General features: G+C 53.8%; 1 protein-coding gene across 6 annotated transcripts; it reads left to right on the forward strand.

Annotated features, from left to right (window-relative positions):
* The first annotated feature begins 1,176 nt into the window (after window positions 1-1,176).
* Window positions 1,177-18,860, forward strand: KIF7 (kinesin family member 7). Of its 6 annotated transcripts, none has more exons than XM_059912486.1 (19): window positions 1,177-1,217; window positions 3,366-3,717; window positions 4,990-5,190; window positions 5,569-5,962; window positions 6,223-6,748; window positions 7,237-7,353; window positions 7,926-8,153; window positions 9,089-9,228; window positions 9,627-9,742; window positions 9,929-10,081; window positions 11,340-11,542; window positions 12,668-12,865; window positions 13,268-13,393; window positions 13,591-13,767; window positions 14,873-15,088; window positions 15,809-16,015; window positions 16,181-16,379; window positions 16,465-16,611; window positions 16,815-18,860. In XM_059912486.1, the coding sequence occupies exons 2-19, from the start codon at window positions 3,390-3,392 to the stop codon at window positions 17,186-17,188; spliced, it is 4,050 nt and encodes a 1,349-aa protein (XP_059768469.1). In that variant the 5' UTR covers window positions 1,177-1,217; window positions 3,366-3,389; the 3' UTR covers window positions 17,189-18,860. The 6 variants fall into 6 exon arrangements, with proteins under 6 accessions (XP_059768469.1, XP_059768471.1, XP_059768470.1 ...); XM_059912488.1 differs by having other exon boundaries at window positions 13,594-13,767; XM_059912487.1 differs by having other exon boundaries at window positions 9,092-9,228.
* The last annotated feature ends 2,620 nt before the right edge of the window (window positions 18,861-21,480 follow it).

Genomic DNA, 21,480 nt, shown 5'->3' on the forward strand with positions numbered 1-21,480 from the left:
GGATGGTGGGGGGCATGCTGGAAGAGATGTTTGGGGGCAGTTTCCTGGTCAGCACCTGCCCAGGTAGATGCAGGATGAATACCTCTGCAGGATTTCCACTGGCTGTTCACCCACAAAATTGCCTCCCCAGCTGGAGAGGTTGGCTAAGAACTCTTCAGCAGCCCCCAACTCCCAGTGGCCTCTTCTAGGGGCAGTTGTCCATCCAGGAACCCAAGGCTGGGTGGCAGTGTAATCCACCAGTGGGCCAGTGGATCCCATGCCCATTCCCAACTGGGGGCTTACAAGCCAGAACTGTGAGGCCAGACTTTGTCAGGGCCTGCCCTGGGGTGAGGCTGCCCCCAGCAGGGGGCAGCAGCCATCCTGCTCTCTGCCCAGAATGCTAGAAGGCCTGAATAGGAGCTCCCTCGTGGTTTCATCCATCCACCCCCTGCCTGGTGTGAGTGCCCAGGGTGCAGCCAGGGCCTCGGCCACACCGCCGGGAGGGGGCCTCCACCCCAACCCCGAGTATCTCAGGGGGGATGAATCCTTCTCAGCTTTAGAAGGGGTAGTGAAATCAGATGAAAAAAGGGGTGGAGGCTTTGCTGACTTTTTGACGGGGCGTGGGGAGTGCTGCGATAGAAGGTAGCAATGGCGGGAAGGAGGGAAGGTCTGCACTTGAATGAACGAACGAACTAACGAACCAAGAGTAGTTGATTTTTAGGCCACTTTAACCGGAGTCTCAGGGTTAGAAAATCCACCCTCCCCTCCCGGAACGAAAATGTCTCCTAGATAGTTTTCATTCTCTCACTTGTTAGAACTCGCATTATAAAACTTAGGCTCCCCGCTCCATTAGCTGGTGGGCTTCTCCAGCTCGGAGAATCCGGGCGGCCTTGCTGGTCACTGTGTCCCCAGAATTCGGCGAGTAGTGCTCGCGACTCCGGGCGGTGCCGGGGGACCCCACACGGCGCTGCGGGCCCAGGGGCGAGGGGCCCCGCACTTCAGCGCAGGCCACGCCCACTCCCCCGCCCCTGCTGTCTCCGCCCCGCCCCGTCTGCGGACAGACTCCGCGGCGCCGCGCAGCCCGCGCCTCCGCCCCCGAGCACCCAGGTGGGCGGAGTTGCGGATGAGGGGCGGGATGTTTTGGTGGGCGGGGGTCCCGGTGACGGCATCCGCGCGCGCCGCGCTGGGGCTCAGAGCCTGACTGCGCCGCGGGGGGCACTACGCTCACAGCCGAGCAGGTGGGTGTGGGCCGGGGAGGGGTGGAGGTCGAGGACCGGGGTGGGAGGGAGGAGGCGCGCGCTCGCCCCCTCCCTGAGCAGGCCTGGACCGGGCGGCATGGTGTCGGCACGCTTGGGGAGCAATGACCGAGCCCGGGGACCTCCCCCATCCTTGCTTTCCAGCCTCCTGGAGGTCCGTGTCTGGGCGGGTGGGAGTCTCCCCTTTCCTAAGTCGGGGGCCTGAGGCCGGCCTTCCGGGCCTGGCCAGGAGGAGCGAGCGCCCACGCTGCGAGAGTTGGGTTCGCATTTGTAATCACTTCTCCGAACTTTCCGTGAGCTCCTATCCCGTGCCTGGCGCCTCCGACTCCGGTTCCCCTACCCCCGGCGCCCGACCGCCCCGGTGTTGTCCGGGCGCCTTTGGTGCGCGGAGCACTGTGCCCCGAGCCGGGGTGCGGAGAAGCCGGGACCGCACGGGGCTGGAAAGGCTTTGGGTGAGGGGTGCGCGAAGGCGCCCACAGTATCGCATGGCAGTTACTGCTGTGGCCCCAGGGCCGGGCACCCAGCAGGGGCTGATGATTGAATGAACAAACGAACCGTTACAGCTGCTGAGAGACGTTAAGTAGTGAAAAATAAAGTGCTGTGACCTGGGGGTCGGGGTAGGGAGTGGTGAGGACTGCGATAAGAGAAGGGAGGAAGGAGATGGGAAGGTTCCTTGGATGAAGATTATTCATCACTATTGGGCAGCTACTAAGCGTCGTACCTTGTGCTGGGTGCTGGAGATGCAGCACGAAGGGGACAGGAGGGTGCCTGCCTCCCAGCTCCCAGATTGGGACGTGGGGGGGAACGACGGGTAATCTGACTTTTGCAAGGGAAGGGAGTGGTTAGTGGCTGATGGGAGAACCACAGGGCATTGTGTGTGTGTGTGTGTGTGTAGTGGTGGGGGCACAGAGCAGAGGCCCATCCCTGGCTCCCTGAGGGTGGGACCAGCCTAAGCCTGGAGGGATGAGGAGTCTTGGGCAACACTGAGTGTGCTGCAGGCGGAGAAAGGTGAGGAAAGGTGGGGTATAGGGGGTAAGTAGTCAAGGTAGGCAGGGCCCAATAAAAGTTATTTTTCCTGTTAAGGTTTTGAATCTCAAGAGCATTGGGGAGTCTCTTTTGGGGGGAGTTTAAGCAGGAGAGTGATGTGAGCACATTTGCATTTCTGAAAAATGCCCCGGTTGCTGCATAGGGAGGTGCAGGGAGGCCGAGGCCAGTGAGGAGGCTGGTAAATGTCATTCCGTCGAGATGTCGGTGGGCAGGATCAGGGTTTTGGTAATAGGATGGAAAGAAGCAGGTGTACTTGATATTTAGAAGATGGGATTGGCAGTATTTGATGGTGCGGGCTTGGTCTCAAAGGATCTGCTTTTTTTTTTTTTTAACATCTTTTTTGGAGTATAATTGCTTTACAATGGTGTGTTAGTTTCTGCTGTATAGCAAAGTGAATCAGCTATATGTGTACATATATCCCCACATCTCCTCCCTCTTGCGTCTCCCTCCTACCCTCCCTATCCCACCCCTCTAGGTGGTCACAAAGCACTGAGCTGATCTCCCTGTGCTATGCGGCTGCTTCCCACTAGCTATTTTACATTTGGTAGTGTATATATGTCCATGCCACTCTCTCACTTCGTCCCAGCTTCCCCTTCCCCCTCCCTGTGTCCTCAAGTCCATTCTCTACGTCTGCATCCTTATTCCTGTCCTGTGCTGACTCTTTTTAAGAAGGTGGAGCAGGGAATGTGAGGTTACAAAGGCAGAGACTATGGAAAACCCAGTGGGTGTTAGGGAAAAGAGATCCCTGGTGTGGTGCTGCTTGTGTGTGTGTCTGTGTGTCTTCCTTCTAGGAGATAGGGTCCCAGGGGAAGAATGCAGCTGGAACACAGAAACCCTTGGATGTCAGGTGGAGGAGTTAGGGCCTTATTTTGCCAGTGATGGGAGCCATGAAATGTTACTGTGTAGGATTTTATCGTGGCCCTTGCAGCATCTGGGCATTAGGTTGGGGCACGGAGGATGTTCTGAGTTTTGACCACCCTCCCTTTTAATCCCTGCAAGGTCAGGAGCTGCAGGATCTGGCTCCAGGTCACCTGCAAGGTGAGTCCAGGTGCTGATGGCAGGGGCCTCTTCCTCTCTTCGCAGGGCAGGGAACAGCCTTCCCTCAACATGGGGCTGGAGGCCCAGAGGCTGCCAGGGGCTGAGGAGGCCCCAGTGAGGGTGGCCCTTCGAGTCCGCCCATTGCTGCCCAAGGAGCTGCTGCACGGGCACCAGAGCTGCCTGAGGGTGGAGCCGGGGCACGGCCGAGTCACTTTGGGCCGGGACCGCCACTTTGGCTTCCACGTAGTGCTGGACGAGGACGCCGGGCAGGAGGCTGTGTACCAGGCCTGCGTGCAACCCCTCCTCGAGGCTTTTTTTGAGGGCTTCAATGCCACTGTCTTTGCCTATGGTCAGACAGGCTCCGGGAAGACGTACACCATGGGGGAGGCCAGTGTGGGTGAGTGACCCTGCTTGAGGCCCCCTGCCCTTGTTGAGGGTCCTCAGTGTCTCCTGAATTTCTGCCCCTGCCCTCTTGCTGCCATTCCCTGTTGAAGATGAGGATGCTGGTGGAGGGGGGAGGGGCAGGTTTCCTAAACAGATCTGCAGCCCAGAGTGGGACCAGCTGTGTCAGTGGGCTGGGTCGGGCAGGCAGGAAGAGTCCTCGGAGGTGAGTGACCTTCTCAATTCCACAGAGATGGGACCATGCTGTCTGGCTCTGGGGACCTCACGGGGAGGAAGGGCACGGGAGGTTGGCTTGTCTCTGGAGGTTGTTAGGATGGCTGCTGGGGGTCAGGAATCCATGTTCTAGTCAGAGTGGTTGGAAGGGGAACTGTCCTGGAAGAGATATGCTTTGGCTGCTGCGTAGCAGGGAAGCAGGCTGGTTCCATGAGGCTCTGGAGCAGAGTTTTGGGAGAGATGCTTTGGGCCAGCTGAAGGAACTGCCCCCTTTTAAGGAGCATGAACTGCTTTATCCTAGGTTTTAAAAGTGTACATGTTTGTTGTGGAAAATTAGGAAAATACAGAAAACACATACACAAAATAAAACTTACTTGATAATTGCCTTTCAGAAATCACACACCCTGTTAGCATTTCAGTCTTTCTGGGTGAAAATTAGTATACGTTAAAAAATGGTATTATAGTGTACCCATTCTTTTGTATCCTGTTTTATTTTCTTAACAATATATCATGAACATTTCTTTGTATCATTAAATATTCTTCAATCAAAAATTTTCATGGCTGCCTGGCATGCCATTGTGAGTATAAGGTAACTTATTTAACCAGCTCCCCTGTTTGGATGTTAGGATGGACACTTAGGATGTTTACATTTTTATTGAGTTATGAGGAAGAATGTGTTCTGAATATCCTCTTATTACTTCCTTGGGATAAATTTAGGAAGTCCTTTAGATAACTGAGCATAGACTATGGTAATGAGTCTCCAGGAGTAATCAAGCAAAGGGTATCTGACCGCCTGGCAGGGCTGTAGTGGAGGGGATGCTTACATCATGAAAGGGATTGGTTGAACCTTGAGAGGTTGCTGCCAACTCTGAAATTCTGCCTGACCACCCTGGGGCATGGCCTGGCTCAGGCTGCCCAGCCCATCCTGGCCTCTGCTGCTGCCTTCTCCACACTGGAGCCCCATCCTCCAGCTGCTGCTAGGGGCCTCTGGGCCTTCTGGGCGCCATGTCCAGCTGAAAGCATGGTGGCAGGAGGCCCTGCGGTGTCTCCTCAGCCTCGCTTCACGAGGACGAGCAGGGCATCATCCCACGGGCCATGGCTGAGGCCTTTAAGCTGATTGATGAGAATGACCTGCTTGACTGTCTGGTGCACGTGTCCTACCTGGAAGTGTACAAGGAGGAGTTCCGAGACCTGCTGGAGGTGGGCACCGCCAGCCGTGACATCCAGCTTCGGGAAGATGATCGTGGGAATGTTGGTGAGGAACTCCTGGGTCCTCCACTGGCTGGGAGCGGGATACCTGGCTTGGGGAGGCTTTACCTGCTTAGTGTGGCTTACCTGTCTGGTGGGGGTACCTCCTAACTGGGAAACCAAGCTCTGGAAAGTTTTGCTTTCGCTTCCCGTCTCTACTGAGTTCAGTATACTTTGGTGTGCCCAGAGGGAGAGGCATTGAGGTGAGCGTGGGGAAGCTGGAGCCCCCTCAAGCCCCAGCCAGTATGGGCAGGACCCCCTGGGCGTGGGGAAGGGACCCCTGAGTCAGGAAGAGCTGTAGAGGACCAGCCGTGCTCCGCCTGCTCTCCTGGCTGTCAGTCTCAGGCTGCCCCTGCCCTGGGCTCATGGCCTTCTGTGCCCGCAGTGCTGTGTGGAGTGAAGGAGGTGGACGTGGAGGGCCTGGATGAGGTGCTGAGCCTCCTGGAGATGGGCAATGCGGCGCGGCACACGGGGGCCACACACCTCAACCGCCTTTCCAGCCGCTCACACACTGTGTTCACCGTGACCCTGGAGCAGCGGGGGCGTGCCCCCAGCCGCCTCCCCCGACCTGCCGCGGGCCAGCTGCTCATCTCCAAGTTCCACTTCGTGGACTTGGCCGGCTCAGAGAGGGTGCTCAAGACAGGCAGCACAGGCGAGCGGCTCAAGGAGAGCATCCAGATCAACAGCAGCCTCTTGGCGCTGGGCAACGTCATCAGCGCCCTGGGTGACCCCCAGCGCCGCGGCAGCCACATCCCCTACCGGGACTCCAAGATCACCCGGTGAGCCGCCGATGGCCGCAGGCCCACGGAGAAGGGTTCACAAGAACCGGGCTAGTCTGTTCTAGCTCCTGTCTGGCCTCTGGGGTTGGGGGGAGGCGACTAGGAGATGGGTCCCCCTCAGGCTTCGGGGGCGTGCCGTCCACGCGGTTCGAGGTATCCGGCCCATGGGGAACCACGCCGAGGATCGGACCCGGTTTGGGGTCTGGACCTCTGGCCCTGGCACGTTGGGGCCCCTAACGCGTCTCGCCTGGCGCCCTCAGGATCCTCAAAGACTCCCTGGGCGGGAATGCCAAGACAGTGATGATCGCCTGCGTCAGCCCTTCCTCCTCGGACTTCGACGAGACTCTCAACACCCTCAACTACGCCAGCCGCGCCCAGAACATCTGCAACCGCGCCACTGTCAACTGGCGGCCCGAGGCCGAGCGGGCGCCCGAGGAGGCAGCCGCTGGCCCGCGGGGGCCGCCTAGACACCGCTCGGAGACGCGCATCATCCACCGGGGCCGGCGCGCCCCGGGCCCCACCGCCGCGGCCGCCGCCCGCCTGGGCGCCGAGTGCGCTCGCTACCGGGCCCGCACCGACGCCGCTTACAGCCTCCTGCGCGAGCTACAGGCCGAGCCCGGGCTGCCCGGCGCCGCCGCCCGCAAGGTGCGCGACTGGCTGTGCGCCGTCGAGGGCGAGCGCAGCGCCCTGAGCTCCGCCTCCGGGCCCGACAGCGGCATCGAGAGTGCCTCCGCCGAGGAGCAGGCCATGCAGGGACCCGGTGGAGGAAAGGTGGCCAAGGGTCAGGTGTGGCCTGGGGGTGGGGAGGGGATGGGGAAGGAAGAAAGTCTTCATACAGCTAGCTGTGTCCCTGCCCCTTGCTCATTAGCAGAGCACATTTGGGATTCAGAGGCGCTTCTGCTGGTGATCTTGATGACTTTCCAATCCTCAGGGTCTCTATCTGTAAAATAGGGATAGCATTAGTATCTACCTCCTGGTGATGTAAGGACTGAAGGTGTCACAAGTGCAGGAGAAGGCTAGTTGTTCCTAATAATAGTGATGTTATTGTTAATGAAAATATGATTAATAATTACAAGAGCTGGCCCAATGGCTTGTGGAGGGGACTGCAGGCCAGGTGGGGTCTCGAGCCCCTGTTGCAGGCAGGGCTTGGAGCAGAGTAGCAAGCCCGGCTAGGGGAACCTCTGGCAGGGCAGGGAGAGGGCTGAGGTGTCTCAGGGACAGGCAGGCTTGTCTTGACAGCTCCTGCCCCTGAAGCTTCTCTCCCGGCCCCATAGGAAGATGAGGGGGCACTGCAGCTGCTGGCCCTGCAGAGCCAGGTGGCCCGGCTGGAGGAGGAGAACCGAGACTTTCTGGCTGCTCTGGAGGACGCCATGGAGCAGTACAAACTGCAGGTGGGGCACCCCCTTCCGCAGTGGTGGGGGTGGGGCACTTCTGCTGGGAGGTGAAACTGAGCTGAGCCTGTCAGGATGAGAGGAAGTTAGCCAGGGGAGGGTTCTGGCAGGATGGGTAGAGATACGGGGTGCGCAGTATGAGCAAAAGTGTGGAGGTGAGGAACACATTGGCGCGGGTGGGTGTGCAGGATGGTCATGAGGACGGATAGGAAGTGGGACTGGAGGGGTAGCAGGATGAGACTCCAGAGCTGGGCTTTTCCTTTTGTCCCAGGGTAACTGGGTCAGCATTGCTCCTGGCGCCCTCTGGTGGCAGTGAATGGCATGGATATGGAGGGAGTGATAGGATGTGGCTGGGTGGGTGAGTTTGAACCCGAACTAATGCAGTGTGTGTGCGCGGGAGGGACACCAAGAGGGGGTCAGAGGTATTTGGCCCTCCTCCATTTTAGCACGGAGAGGGCAGGGTGGCCTCAGACGTGCTCTTCAGTTTCCTGCACTTCTGCCTCTCAGCATCCCTGCACCCCACCTTTCGCACATCCGCGTTGCCCCATCAGCACCTGGACCGTGTCTTGCAGAGCGACCGTCTTCGTGAGCAGCAGGAGGAGATGGCAGAGCTGCGGCTGCGGCTGGAGCTGGTGCGGCCTGGCTGGGGGGCCCCAGGGCTCTTGCAGGGCTTGCCTCCTGAGTCCTTTATGCCCCGGCCTCACACGGCCCCCCTGGGGGGTGCCCACACCCGTGTGCTGGGCATGGTGCCCCCTGCCTGCCTTCCTGGAGATGAAGTTGGCCCTGAGAATTGGGGAGAGGTGAGGAGGTGGCGAGGCTGGGTGTCTGCTGGGCCTGTTGACCTGGGCAGGCTCTGGCAGGGGAAGGTGATGCTGGGGAATGTGTCCCTCACCCCATGCTTTCATGGGACCAGCTATGAGATGCCCCTTTCTGGTGTTGCTAGAGGAATGGCCAAAATTTGGGTAGGGCTTCTCAGAAGGATCTGGTGCTGTTGAGCATCCCTGGAGTACCTGGAGATTGCTCAGAGTGAGGAGGTTATAGAGGGGGTTCTGGCTTCTAGTATGGAATGGAAAGCTCACATACCTCCAGGGATGGGGAGCTCATCACCTCCGAGGCCACACCCTCTCCGTCTTTGGATGCGTTTCTTTGCAAGTTCACTTTTCCGTGAGCTCTAATCTGCTCCTCAAGCCTGGTCTCTTGTTTCTAGTTCTGTCACTTGGGGCCTTTTGGACAAAGGCTGCTCCTGCATCTGCCTGAGAGCTCTGGGTCATCTCAGCTCTAAAGGCCTGAGGGACTGAGGAGAGGGAGGACATGGGTTTGGCAGAAGCCTGTTATGCAGCCCCCCTACTCTAGCAGGGTGTTGTTGGTGAGATAAAACTTGGTGCAGTTGACCTGTATGCAAGATAGAAAGGGCCAGTTGTCCCCCGAGGAGTGCCAGGTTTGCTATGGGAGCTGGAGCAGGGGTGGAGAGGGGGAAGAGAAGAGGGGGAGAAGAGGGGGAGAAGAAGAAGGAGCGAGGGAAGCGGGAGGAAGCTCCTGCTCCGACTTGAGACTGGAAAGGCTTCCCAGAGGTGTCATTTGAGCTAGATCCTGAAGGTAAGGTAGGGCTGGAAGAGGTAGAGATGTGAGGAGCATGCAAGGTGGGGTGTAGGTAGGAGCAAAGACTTGGTGGTGGGAGATGGCTGATGGAGAATGCCCTAGAAGCTTCCTATCCTGAAACCTGGCATTACCCTAGCAGGTGACAAATGGCGGGGAGGCTGGAGCCAAGTTGCTGGCAGAGGGAGAGAGGCTGGGAAGTGGCTCTTCAGCTGCATCAGAGGAAGAGGAGGAGGGGGGAGAGGAGGAGCCACCCCGACGGATCCTGCACCCACGCAGGTGAGTGGGACCCACGGCCCACCTGACAAGGACCGGCTCAGGGCCCCAGCTGGGCAGGAGGAGGATCCCACTGGGGTCTCAGGGTGCCCTCACCTGCGTCGCCCTGGCCGGCCCTTGGGGGAGAGCAGGCAGGGACTGTGGGCTCTGAATCAAGAGTTCTCGCTGGGGTGAGTGTGCTGAGGGGATGGGCCCAGACCTCCTGGTTCTCAGCCTCCAAGGTGGCCCTCGGTTCCCCCACCTGCCCTGCACCCTCTAAGCTCAGCTGCTGGCCTCAGAATTCTGCCAGACTGACATCCTGGGGTCACAGTGACCCTGGTGGCCTCTCTTCCCCTCCTGGGCCCAGGAGGTAGCTGGGCTGGGGCTGGGGAGGGGTACAGGCTCCCACTTCTGCCCTCCAGGAATAGGATCAGTAAGGGGAGCCAGAGGATGGGGGCCCACCCAGGGAGTCCACTCAACAGGAAGGGCCCAGAGCTTCGCCTGGAGGAGCTGGGTGCAACCATCCCGGGGCCCAGAGGTGAGCTGGGTAGGGCACAGAGAGGGTCCTGACCCCTTTTCCCCTTCATGGTCCTGGACTGGCCACCCCAGACAGTCCACACACAACCCCTGGCTGCCCCTGGCCAGGGCATGCCCCTCCCCTCCCCTCCCCTCCCCTCCCCCACTGTTAGCTGGGACAGCGGCCCTGACAGTCAGCCTATTACAGTGGTTGGTGGGAGCCAGGCCCTGGTTCGGCCCTGCCAGGCCCCCACTGCCATGGCCTCTGAATGGCGGCTGGCCCAAGCCCAGCAGAAGATCCGTGAGCTGGCCATCAACATCCGCATGAAGGAGGAGCTCATAGGCGAGCTGGTCCGCACAGGTGAGGGGTGGGGCTTTTGGGCTGGCCTCCCACCTGAGGGTGGTTAGGAGCGGGGTCCAGGTGGCATAGGTTTGGTAAACCAGCTCAGTTTCTTCCAGATATGTGACCTTGAGCAAGTAGGATAACGCCTCTGTGCTTCAGTTTTCTCCTCTCTGAAATGGAGATAGTAACTGAACCTGCTTTATAGGTTGTTGAAATGAGCTAATTCAAGTGAAGTGCTTAGGCTGGCTTTCAGGAAGCATTAGTTCTTATTATTGGGTTGGCCAAAAAGTTCGTTCGGGTTTTCAAACGAACTTTTTGGCCAAGCCAATATTATTAATCAATTGCTGTGTGTCAGGCACCGCACTGGGCACAGAATCTCCCGGTCCTGGGGAGCAAACAGCATCCCCACATCATCTACGTCTACTACTGGTGATACCGGTGAACGAGCAGGGGATGATTTTCGGTAGTGACTAGTTGAGCTTTTTAATTTTAATAGTTATAAATTTATTTATTCCAAAATGCACTGGGAACAATTTCAAACAGACATATGAGAGTCCCTATCACCAGATTTAGCATGTCCAAGCTTTGCTCGCATTTGTTTCATCTCTCCCTTTTTTCTTTGCTGAAATGTTTTGAAGCAAATCCAGGACAGCATGTCATTTCATCCCTACACCTTTCAGTATGCCTCTTTTTCAGCATTTCAACCAAAATGCCATGAGCACATCTAACAGAACTAATGCCCTCTCAGTGCCCAGAGCAGGAGCAGCTGCTCAGCAGTGTCTGTGTGCAGCTCCGGGCTTGTCCACACATTATATTTGCACGTTAGTTCTCTGAAATCTCCCTTCTCTCACCTTTTTACAGTCATCCTACAGAATGTTCCAAACCCCAAATGTTCTGGGTTTGTCTATTAACTTCCTGTGGTGTCATTTAGCTTGTCCCTCTGTCCTCCATATTTCCTACAAATGGAAGTTAGTTCTAGAGGCTTAGTTGAATGCAGGCTCAAGTTACATATTTACTTTAGCATGTGTTAGTTAAAAGTAAAACAAGTAAACCCATATTTTCCCTGGGTCACTGCTATGGATAAGGCTATTATTAAAAATGTGTCAATTTAAAGAAAAATATTAAGTAAATCACGGTTCTAGGGGTACAGAGTCGTGGCAAAATCCATGTAGGTGTCCAGGGCTGACAGAGGTCTGGAAAAGCTCCCAGGGGAACGAACTACGATGCTCTTCAGGCAGAGGGGCTGTGCTGACACGACCCTCGCCTTTTCTTCCAGGGAAGGCGGCCCAGGCCCTGAACCGCCAGCACAGCCAGCGCATCCGGGAGCTGGAGCAGGAGGCAGAGCGGGTGCGGGCTGAGCTGAGTGAAGGCCAGAGGCAGCTGCGGGAGCTTGAGGGCAAGGAGTCCCAGGACGCCAGCGAGCGTTCGCAGCTCCAGGAGTTCCGCAAGAGGGTTGCTGCCGCTCAGAGCCAAGTGCAGGTACTGACCTGTCCGGACCCTGGGGGTGGTGGTTGCAGCCTCCCAGGCTGGGGTCCTGGGATCAAGACATGTGAGCCCTGGAGCCCAAGCTCACTGCGGAACCTGTGGGTGGTCAGGCCCTCGTGCCCCAGCCCCGGCTGGTGGCACTAATGCCCTCCTGGTCTCTCAGGGTGAGGCTGGCATTAGATAGAAGCTGGCAGTGCTGGGAGTCGGCTCAGCTTTAAACACAGCAGAGGCAGGGAGGTGGGGCCTACCCGAAGACCATCTAAGAGACCAGTGAGGGTGAGGGGTGGGCATCGGGAGAAACCAACCCTCCCTCCTGCAGCTCCCCCCACCTCCCTCCATCTGTCTACTCTTCCAGTTCTCCATTCACCCATCTCTCCTAACCATCATCCCTCTGTCCGTCCACCCATCAGTCCATGTGTCTATCTAACCCATCCATCCGATTGTCCTTTTATCAGTTGGTATGACTAACTGTCCATTTATGTGTCTATTCATTTGTCTTTCTATTCCCCTTGATCGACCCTTGCATTATCTGTCCATCCTGTTTTTTACCTTTATATGATCCGATCATCTGTCTGTCCACCCACCCTGCCATCCATTCTTCTTTGCAGCTGTCCATCCATTATTCATTCCATCGCTTCTCGGCCTTTTGGCTAAGATCAAGTGTATTCATTCCTTCTTTTCTCAGTTCACCTGTCCAAGAGACCGTACAGTAGAGTGATTAAGAGCACAGGTTCTGGAGCCTTGACTGCTTGGGTTTGAATCCCAGCTCTGCCATTTACTAGCTGTGTGTCTTTGGTCAAGTTTCCTAACCTCTCTGTGCCTCAGTTTCCTAATCTGTTAAGTAGGAAACATTTAAAACCTTTTCATCAGATTGTTAGGATCATTTAGTATACTGAGAGCACTTGATGTAGCGCTTGGTACATAATAAGCGTCGTAGTATTTTGACATTCTTATAATTTTGATATTTTTATAGTCCGTCATCCATCTGCCTGTTTTTCCTTCTGTCTGTCCCTCTATGCGTCGTTCTTCTGTCCTGCCTGCCCTTGTTGAGTGCCCGGCACCATGCCAGGCTCTTGGCAGCCCCCACGCGTGGCCCAGCAGAGGCTGTGTTGGTCCCAGGTGCTGAAGGAGAAGAAGCAGGCGACAGAGCGGCTGGTGTCGCTGTCGGCCCAGAGCGAGAAGCGGCTGCAGGAGCTGGAGAGGAATGTGCAGCTCATGCGGCAGCAGCAGGGGCAGCTGCAAAGGCGGCTTCGTGAGGAGACAGAGCAGAAGCGGCGCCTGGAGACAGAGATGAACAAGCGGCAGCACCGTGTCAAGGTCGGGCGCTTGGGCGGTGGGGTGCCTGTGTCCCAGCCAGGAGGCCAGGCGGGGCACACAGCCAGGGGAGCACTTACAGCCACATGACCTTATAAAGCAGCTCACTTGGCTTCCCTGAGTTTTTATTTTTACTTGAAAATGAGGAGAGTTATAGGAAACTCAGGGCTAGGGTGAGAATTCAGTGGGATGAATTATATAAGGGGACTGGTGTCTTGCAAGTGTTTGCTCCTGTTTGCGGGTCCCCAGCGAGACTTGGGGGTGGCGAGGCTGGGGGTTGCTGCGCAGGGCTGTCTTGGGAGCAGGGTAGGCGCTCCTTTGGGCTTGGGAGATCACAGGCTCTGGGAGGATGTGGGTACCACTCACGGCCCTGCCCACTGAGCTTCTCACCCTGCACATCCCCAGGAGCTGGAGCTGAAGCACGAGCAGCAGCAAAAGATCCTGAAGATCAAGACAGAAGAGATTGCGGCATTTCAGAGGAAGCGGCGCAGCGGCAGCAACGGCTCTGTTGTCAGCCTGGAGCAGCAGCAGGTGGGGCCTGGGCTGAACCTGCACCCCCAGGGGCACCCACAGCCTGGCTGGGCAGCCTGGCCAGTTGCTAGAGTCCCTGGGGGGGTCAGCTGGTGGGTACACCATTCTCCCCACCTGACCCGGGTGGCCGCCCGCACCACCCATGCAGCCAGAGGTGAGAGCTGAGTTCCCTCCCCGCCTCCTCCACTGTCCCTCAGAAGATTGAGGAGCAGAAGAAGTGGCTGGACCAGGAGATGGAGAAGGTCCTACAGCAGCGGCGGGCGCTGGAGGAGCTGGGCGAGGAGCTCCACAAGCGGGAGGCCATCCTGGCCAAGAAGGAGGCTCTGATGCAGGAGAAGACGGGGCTGGAGAGCAAGCGCCTGCGGTCCAGCCAGGTGAGGTCCTGCCAGGTGAGGCCCTACCCGATGAGGCCCTGCCAGGTGAGGTCCAGCAAGGAGAGAGCCTGCCAGCTGAGTTTCTGCCGGGTGAGGTCCTGCCAGGTGAGATTCCATCAGGTGAGGTCCTTCCAAGTGAGATCTCTCCAGTTGATAACACTGCCAGGTGAGTTCTAGACAGGTGCGGTTCTTCTAGGTGATGTCCTTGCCAGGTAAGTTCCAGCCAGGTCAGGCTGTATCCTATGGATCTCTCAAGAATCCTAGGGCTTTAGGGTGTCTGTGATGCAGGTGCTGCTGTGTGGGTAGAAGAACCTCTCCAAGTATCTATCCCACAATTCATTTTACCTCATTAACCATCTGCTCTGGGACTGTGCAGGCAGAACAGGGAACCACAGGTATGGAGAGGTGGTATGGCCAGAGAGGAAGAGCCTTCACTGGCATTGGAGGCAGACGAACCTGGCCCCACCCAGCTCTGCCAGGCTTCATTGCCTCCTCTTGAGCAGGAAGCTTCTGAGCCATACCTTCCTCCTCTGTCAAATGTAATCACAGTGTGGCCATGAGGATCAGAGAAGGGGTATGTCACACGCAAAGCCCAGAGCCTGTTCCAGGAGCGGGTGCTCAGGCTAGATTCCCACAGGGTTCCAGACCCACTTCTGCCCTCATGGAGTCCAAGAGAGTTCAGCTGGATTATCTGGAACTTCCCTCGGCCACTAGAGCCCTTACTTCCTCCCACATCAGGTTCCCAGAAGGGCCTTTGGGATTTGGCCACTGATTCCCCATAATTCCCGTGGCAAGCTGGAGTCACGTCATCGCAGTGACAGGCCACCACCATCCCGCTCTGTTTCTGCCCGGGTCGTCCCCTCCTTGTCAGGACTGCCCTTTCCTCAGCTTGTCTGTATCCTCCTTCCAGGCCATCTCTGGGGGCCCCTCTTCAGAGGCTCGGGTCCCGTAGGCCCCCACTCCCCGGCTTATGCAGAGCTGAGAGTCAGGCCTCCCGCTGAGCAGCACTCCTCCTCAGCATCCCATGGTGGGGCTGGGCCATCCCTGTCGCCCTGGGGAGGATGGGGCCTGCTTCTTCCCTAATCGCTAGCTGTGCCGCCCCCAGGCCCTCAACGAGGACATTGTGCGTGTGTCCAGCCGGCTGGAGCACCTGGAGAAGGAGCTCTCCGAGAAGAGCGGGCAGCTGCGGCAGGGCAGCGCCCAGAGCCAGCAGCAGATCCGCGGGGAGATCGACGCCCTGCGCCAGGAGAAGGACGCGCTACTGAAGCAGCGGCTGGAGATTGACGGCAAGCTGAGGCAGGGCAGCCTGCTATCGCCTGAGGTGCGCCCCGCGGGCTGGCCCTGGCCGCCTGCTCCACGCTGGGTGTGGGCCTTGCTGCTTTTGGACACGCACACGTTCCTCCCGGGTGTTAGCCCACCAAGAGCGCACAGAACTGGCCCTCCTCCCCCCCACTCCAGCCCCCGTGTCTGAGACACATGGCTGGGCCTGGCTGCCCTCGGTCCTGCCCAGCTGGACTCTGGACTCGTTCCGTGCCCTGCGGCACATTGACCTCGTGTATGTATCATGTGCTCACACCTCTCAGCTCCCTAACGTGGGATGAGAGTTGGGACCATGTCAGCACACCTCATAGCCACACAGGTTTGCCCTCCGGACAGCAGAGAAAGCCCATGTTAAAGAGCAGCGGACCCCAGCAGATCCTGGGTGCCTCTGTGGTCCCAGAACGCCTTCCCTTCAGTGCAGGGTCTCCCGAGTGCAGGTCACGCCAGAGGCCACGTGCTCCAGAGGGCAGCCTCTTGGCGAGCCCCAGCCTCCCGCACCCACCCCAGGCTGAGGCTGAGATGGAAGCGTCCCTGTTCCTGCCGTAGGAACAGGGGCCCCTCTCTCCATGTGCTGACTCTACGCTAGGATGAGGGGACACGTAGGGGCTGAGTCATGGCTGCGTGTGACTGTTGCAAGCCTGCCCAGGACCTGTTCAGGGAGCGGGCGTTCCATGGAGCAGGAAGCCAGTACTCCACCTCCACACATCCCGTGTCCCCGCAGGAGGAGCGGACACTGTTCCAGCTGGACGAGGCCATCGAGGCCCTGGACGCTGCCATCGAGTACAAGAACGAGGCCATCACGTGTCGCCAGCGGGTGCTGCGGGCCTCAGCCTCCTTGCTGTCCCAGTGCGAGATGAACCTCATGGCTAAGCTCAGCTACCTCTCGTCCTCGGAGACCAGAGCCCTACTCTGCAAGTACTTTGACAAGGTGGGTCACCGGCCCACGAACCCCTGACTCCTCCTTCCGGAACTCGGTGGGAGAAGGTTGATGGCTTTGGTGGCTAGTTGGCCAAATACCTGCTGCCCCTGGTTGAGGATTCCCTGGGTGAAGGGAGCCGGCACTGGGGCTGAGCCTGGCTGGGCCTTGGGACAGGTGGTGACGCTCCGAGAGGAGCAGCACCAGCAGCAGATTGCCTTCTCGGAGCTGGAGATGCAGCTGGAGGAGCAGCAGAGGCTGGTCTATTGGCTGGAGGTGGCTCTAGAGCGGCAGCGCCTGGAGATGGACCGCCAGCTGACCCTGCAGCAGAAGGAGCACGAGCAGAGCATCCAGCTCCTCCTCCAGCAGAGTCGAGGTGAGGCCCAGGCCTGCCCCAAAGGCCCTGGTGACTGCTGCCTGCCCATGGCCCCTTGCCACCTCTTTCTGCCTTTTCCCTCCAGACCACCTTGGTGAAGGGTTAGCGGACAGCAAGAGGCAGTATGAGACCAGAATTCAAGCTCTGGAGAAGGAGCTGGGCCGCCACATGTGGATCAACCAGGAACTGAAACAGAAGCTCAGTAGTTTGAATGCTGCCAGCCAGAGCAGGGGTAATTGTTATGTGCTGTCACCAGGCTGGCCAATGCTTTGCCCTGACGTCAGGTTTTCTTTGTTTTGGGGAAAGCTTAGAAACCACTCTAACTTCAGCTCTTGGGTCATTTCACATGTTGCTTATTGCACTGGGGCATTGGAAAGCTAGGACTTCAGGAAGGTGCTTCTACTCCATTTCTGACAAGGGTGTTGTTATTCCCAGTGACAGGTGGGGAGAAGAGGACCCTGTGCCCGGAGAACAGACAAGCCCCTGGAAGTGAAGACGAGCCCCACCCAGCACCTGAGCCTCTGTGGCAGCCCCCCGTCACTGAGGGTGTGCCCCGTGCCCGTGAGGAGATGCGGGACTTGGTCCATGCCCCATTACCGTTGACATGGAAACGCTCGAGCCTGTGCAGCGAGGAGCAGGGCTCCCCTGAGGAGCTACGGCAGCGGGAGGCCGCTGAACCCTTGGTGGGGCGGATGCTACCTGTGGGTGAGATGGGTCTGCCCTGGAACCTTGGGCCCTTGCCCAAGCCCCGGCGGGAACTGCGAAGGACCAGCCCAGGGATGATTGATGTCAGAAAAAACCCCCTGTAGGCTCTTGGGGCAGAGCCGGTCTTGGAGGGAGATTTGGAGCCCGCTGAAAGTTGTGATGTCGACGCTCCCTTCTGTGAAGGAGTCCTTACCTCAAACTCTGAATCAGGTCCTGATCTTTTTAATTGGAGTCAACACATTTGGGCCACAGCCCAGAACTGTTTAAATAAGATGCAGATTCCTACCATTCATTTCCTTTAAGCTGCGATACCCAATTGCCACCTTTTGGCTTTTAAAAAAATTTTTATTTCATATTAGAGTATAGGTGATTTACAGTGTTGTGTTAGTTTCAGGTGTCCAGCAAAGTGATTCAGTTATATGTATACATATATCCATTCTTTTTCAGATTCTTTCCCCATATAGGTTATTACAGATTATTGAGTAGAGTTCCCTGTGCTATATAGTAGGTCCTTGTTGATTATCTATGTTATATATAGTAGTGTGTATATGTTAATCCCAAACTCCTAATTTATCCCTCCCCTTACCTTTTCCCTTTGGTAACTGTAAATTTGTTTTCAAAGTCTGTGAGTCTATTTCTGTTTTGTAAATAAGTTCATTTGTATCATTTTTTTAGATTCCACATATAAGTGATATCATATGATATTTGTCTGTCTGACTTACTTCACTTAGTATGATAATCTCTAGGCCCATCCATGTTGCTGCAAGTGGCATTATTTCATTCTTTTTTATGGCTGAGTAATATTCCATTGTATATATGTACCATGTCTTTATCCATTCCTCTATCGATGGACATTTAGGTTGCTTCCATGTCTTGGCTATTGTAAATAGTGCTGCAGTGAACATTGTGGTGCATGTATCTTTTCAAATTATGGTTTTCTCCAGATATATGCCTAGGAGTGGGATTGCTGGATCATATGGTAGCTCTATTTTTATTTTTTTAAGGAACCTCCATTCTGTTCTCCATAATGGTTGTATCAATTTATATTCCCACCAGCAGTGTAGGAGGGTTCCCTTTTCTCCACACCCTCTCCAGCATTTATTTTTTGTAGACTTTTTGATGATGGCCATTCTGACTGGTGTGAGGTGATACCTCATTGTATGTTTGATTTTTATTTCTCTGAACATCTTTTCATGTGCGTTTTGGCCATCTGTATATCTTCTTTGAAGAAATGTCTATTTAGCTGTTCTGCCCATTTTTTGATTGGGTTGTTTGTTTTTTTATATAGAGCTGCATGAACTGTTTGTATATTTTGGAGATTAATCCCTTGGTGGTCACTTTGCAGATATTTTATCCCATTCTGTGGGCTGTCTTTTCATTTTGTTTATGGTTTCCTTTGCCGTGCAAAAGCTTTTAAGTTTAATTAGGTCCCATTTGTTTATTTTTGTTTTTATTTTCATTACTCTGGGAGGTGGATCCAAAAAGATATTGCTGTGATTTATGTCAAAGAGTGTTCTGCCTATGTTTTCCTCTAAGAGTTTTATAGTATCCAGTATTACATTTAGGTCTTTAATCCATTTTGAGTTTATTTTTGTGTATGGTGTTAGAGAATGTTCTAGTTTCATTCTTTTATTAATGCGTGTATCTGTCCAGTTTTCCCAGCACCAGTTATTGAAGAGACTGTCTTTTCTCCATTGTATGTCCTTTCCTCCTTTGTTGTAGATTAATTGACCATAGGTGCGTGGGTTTATTTTGGGGCTTTCTATCCTGTTCCATTGATCTATGTGTCTGTTTTTGTGCCCAGACCATACTGGTTTTTTTTTTTTTAATATTTATTTATTTATTTATGGCTGTGTTGGGTGTTCATTTCTGTGCGAGGGCTTTCTCTAGTTGTGGCAAGTGGGGACCACTCTTCATCGCAGTGCGCGGGCCTCTCACTATCGCGGCCTCTCTTGTTGCGGAGCACAGGCTCCAGACGCGCAGGCTCAGTAATTGTTGCTCACGGGCCCAGCTGCTCCGCGGCATGTGGGATCTTCCCAGACCAGGGCTCGAACCTGTGTCCCCTGCATTGGCAAGCAGATTCTCAACCACTGCGCCACCAGGGAAGCCCCCCGGACCATACTGTTTTGATTACTGTAGCTTTGTAGTATAGTCTGAAGTCAAAGTGCCTGATTCCTCCAGCTGTTTTTCTTTCTCAGGATTGCTGTGGCTATTTGGGGTCTTTTGTGTTTCCATACAAATTAAAACAATTTTTTGTTCTAGTTCTGTGAAAAATGCCATAGGTAATTTGATAGGGATTGCATGAATCTGTAGATTGCCTTGGGTAGTATAGTCATTTTGACAGTGCTGATTCTTCCAATCCAAGAACATGGTATATCTTTCCAACTGTTTGTGTCATCTTCAGTTTCTTTCATCAGCATCTTGTAGTTTTCAGAGTACAGATCTTTTGCCTCCTTAGGTAGGTTTATTCCTAGGTATTTTATTCTTTTTGTTGCAATGGTGAATGGGATTGTTTCCTTAATTTCTCTTTCTGATCTTTCATTGTTAGTATATAGGAATGCAAGAGATTTCTGTGCATTAATTTTGTATCCTGCAACCTTACTGAATTCATTGATGAGCTCTAGTAGTTTTCTGGCAGTATCTTTAGGATTTTCTACGTATAGTATCATGTCATCTGCAAACAGTGACAGTTTTACTTCTTTTCCAATTTCGGTTCCTTTTATTTCTTTTTCTTCTCTAATTGCTTTGGCTAGGACTTCCAAAACTATGTTGAATAAAAGTGGCAAGAGTGGACATCCTTGTCTTGTTCCTGATCTTAAAGGAAATGCTTTCAGCTTTTCACCGTTGAGAATGATGTTAGCTGTGTGTCTGTCATATGTCATATTTTAATTCTTTATTATGTTGGGATAAGTTCCCTCTAGGCCCACTTTTTGGAGAGTTCTTATCATAAATGGGTGTTGAATTTTGTCAAAAGCTTTTTCTGCATCTACTGAGATGACCATATGGGTTTTATTCTTTAGTTTGTTCATGTGGTGTATCACACTGAGTGATTTACAGATATGGAAAAGTCCTTGCATCCCTGGGATAAATCCTACTTGATTATGGTGTATGATCCTTTTAATGTATTGTTGGATTCTTTTGGTAGTATTTTGTTGAGGATTTTTGCATCTATGTTCTTCAGTGATATTGGCCTGTAATTTTCTTTTTTTGTGGTATCTTTGTCTGGTTTTGGTATCAGGGTGATGGTGGCCACATAGAATGAGTTTGGGAGTGTTCCTTCCTCTGCAATTTTTTGGAATAGTTTCAGAAGGATAGGTGTTAACTCTTCTCTAAATGTTTGATAGAATTTACCTGTGAAGCCATCTGGTCCTGGACTTTTGTTTGTTGGAAGTTTTAAAATCACAGTTTCAATTTCAGTACTTGTGACTGGTCTGTTTATATTTTCTGTTTATTCCTGGTTCAGTCTTAGAAGGTTGTACCTTTCTAAGAAGTTGACCATTTCTTCTAGAGTGTCCATTTAATTGGCATATAGTTGCTTGTAGTAGTCTCTTATGATCCTTTGTATTTCAGTGGTGTCAGTTGTAACTTCTTTTTTGTTTTTAATTTTATTGATTTGAACCCTCTCCCTTTTTTTTTCTTGATGAGTCTGGCTAAAGTTTTATCAATTTTGCCTATCTTTTCAAAGAATGAGCTTTTAGTTTTATTGATCTTTTCTATTGTTTTCTTTGTTTCTATTTCATTTATTTCTGCTCTGATTGTTATGATTTCTTTCCTTTTACTAACTTTGGGTTTTACTTGTTCTTCTTTCTCTAGTTGCTTTAGGTGTAAGGTTGGTGTTTGAGAATTTTTTGTTTCCTGAGGTAAGATAGCATTGCTATAAACTTCCCTCTTAGAACTGCTTTTGCTGTGTTCCATAGGTTTTGGATCATCGTGTTTTTGTTGTCATTTGTCTCTAAGTATTTTTTGATTTCCTCTTTGATTTCTTCAGTGATCCATTGGTCGTTTAGTAACATATTGTTTAGCTCTATATGTTTGTGCTTTTTTACAGTTTTTTTTCCCCTGTAATTGATTTCTAATCTCATAGTGTTGTGGTTGGAGAAGATGCTTGATACAATTTCAATTTTCTTAAATTTATGGAGGCTTGCTTTGTGGCCCAGCATATGATCTGTCCTGGAGAATGTTCCATGCGTACTTGAGAAGAATGTGTATTCTGCTGCTTTCAGATGGAATGTTCTGTAAATATCAATTAAGCCCATCTGGTCTAATGTGTCATTTAAGGCCTGTTTCCTTATTAATTTTCTGTCTGGGTGATATGTCCATTGATGTAAATGGCGTGTTAAAGTCCCCCACTATTATTGTGTTACTGTCAATTCCTCCTTTTATGGCTGTTAGCATT

This window comes from Balaenoptera ricei, chromosome 2 (assembly GCF_028023285.1).
Source record: "Balaenoptera ricei isolate mBalRic1 chromosome 2, mBalRic1.hap2, whole genome shotgun sequence".
NCBI classification, from domain to species: Eukaryota; Metazoa; Chordata; class Mammalia; order Artiodactyla; family Balaenopteridae; genus Balaenoptera; species Balaenoptera ricei.

Coding starts and splice junctions, on each gene's coding strand:
- KIF7 (XM_059912486.1), top strand. CDS start 3,390: ATGGGGCTGGAGGCCCAGAGGCTGCCAGGGGCTGAGGAGGCCCCAGTG. Junction 5,963..6,222: donor CGGGACTCCAAGATCACCCG/GTGAGCCGCCGA, acceptor TGGCGCCCTCAG/GATCCTCAAAGACTCCCTGG. Junction 6,749..7,236: donor GAAAGGTGGCCAAGGGTCAG/GTGTGGCCTGGG, acceptor CCGGCCCCATAG/GAAGATGAGGGGGCACTGCA.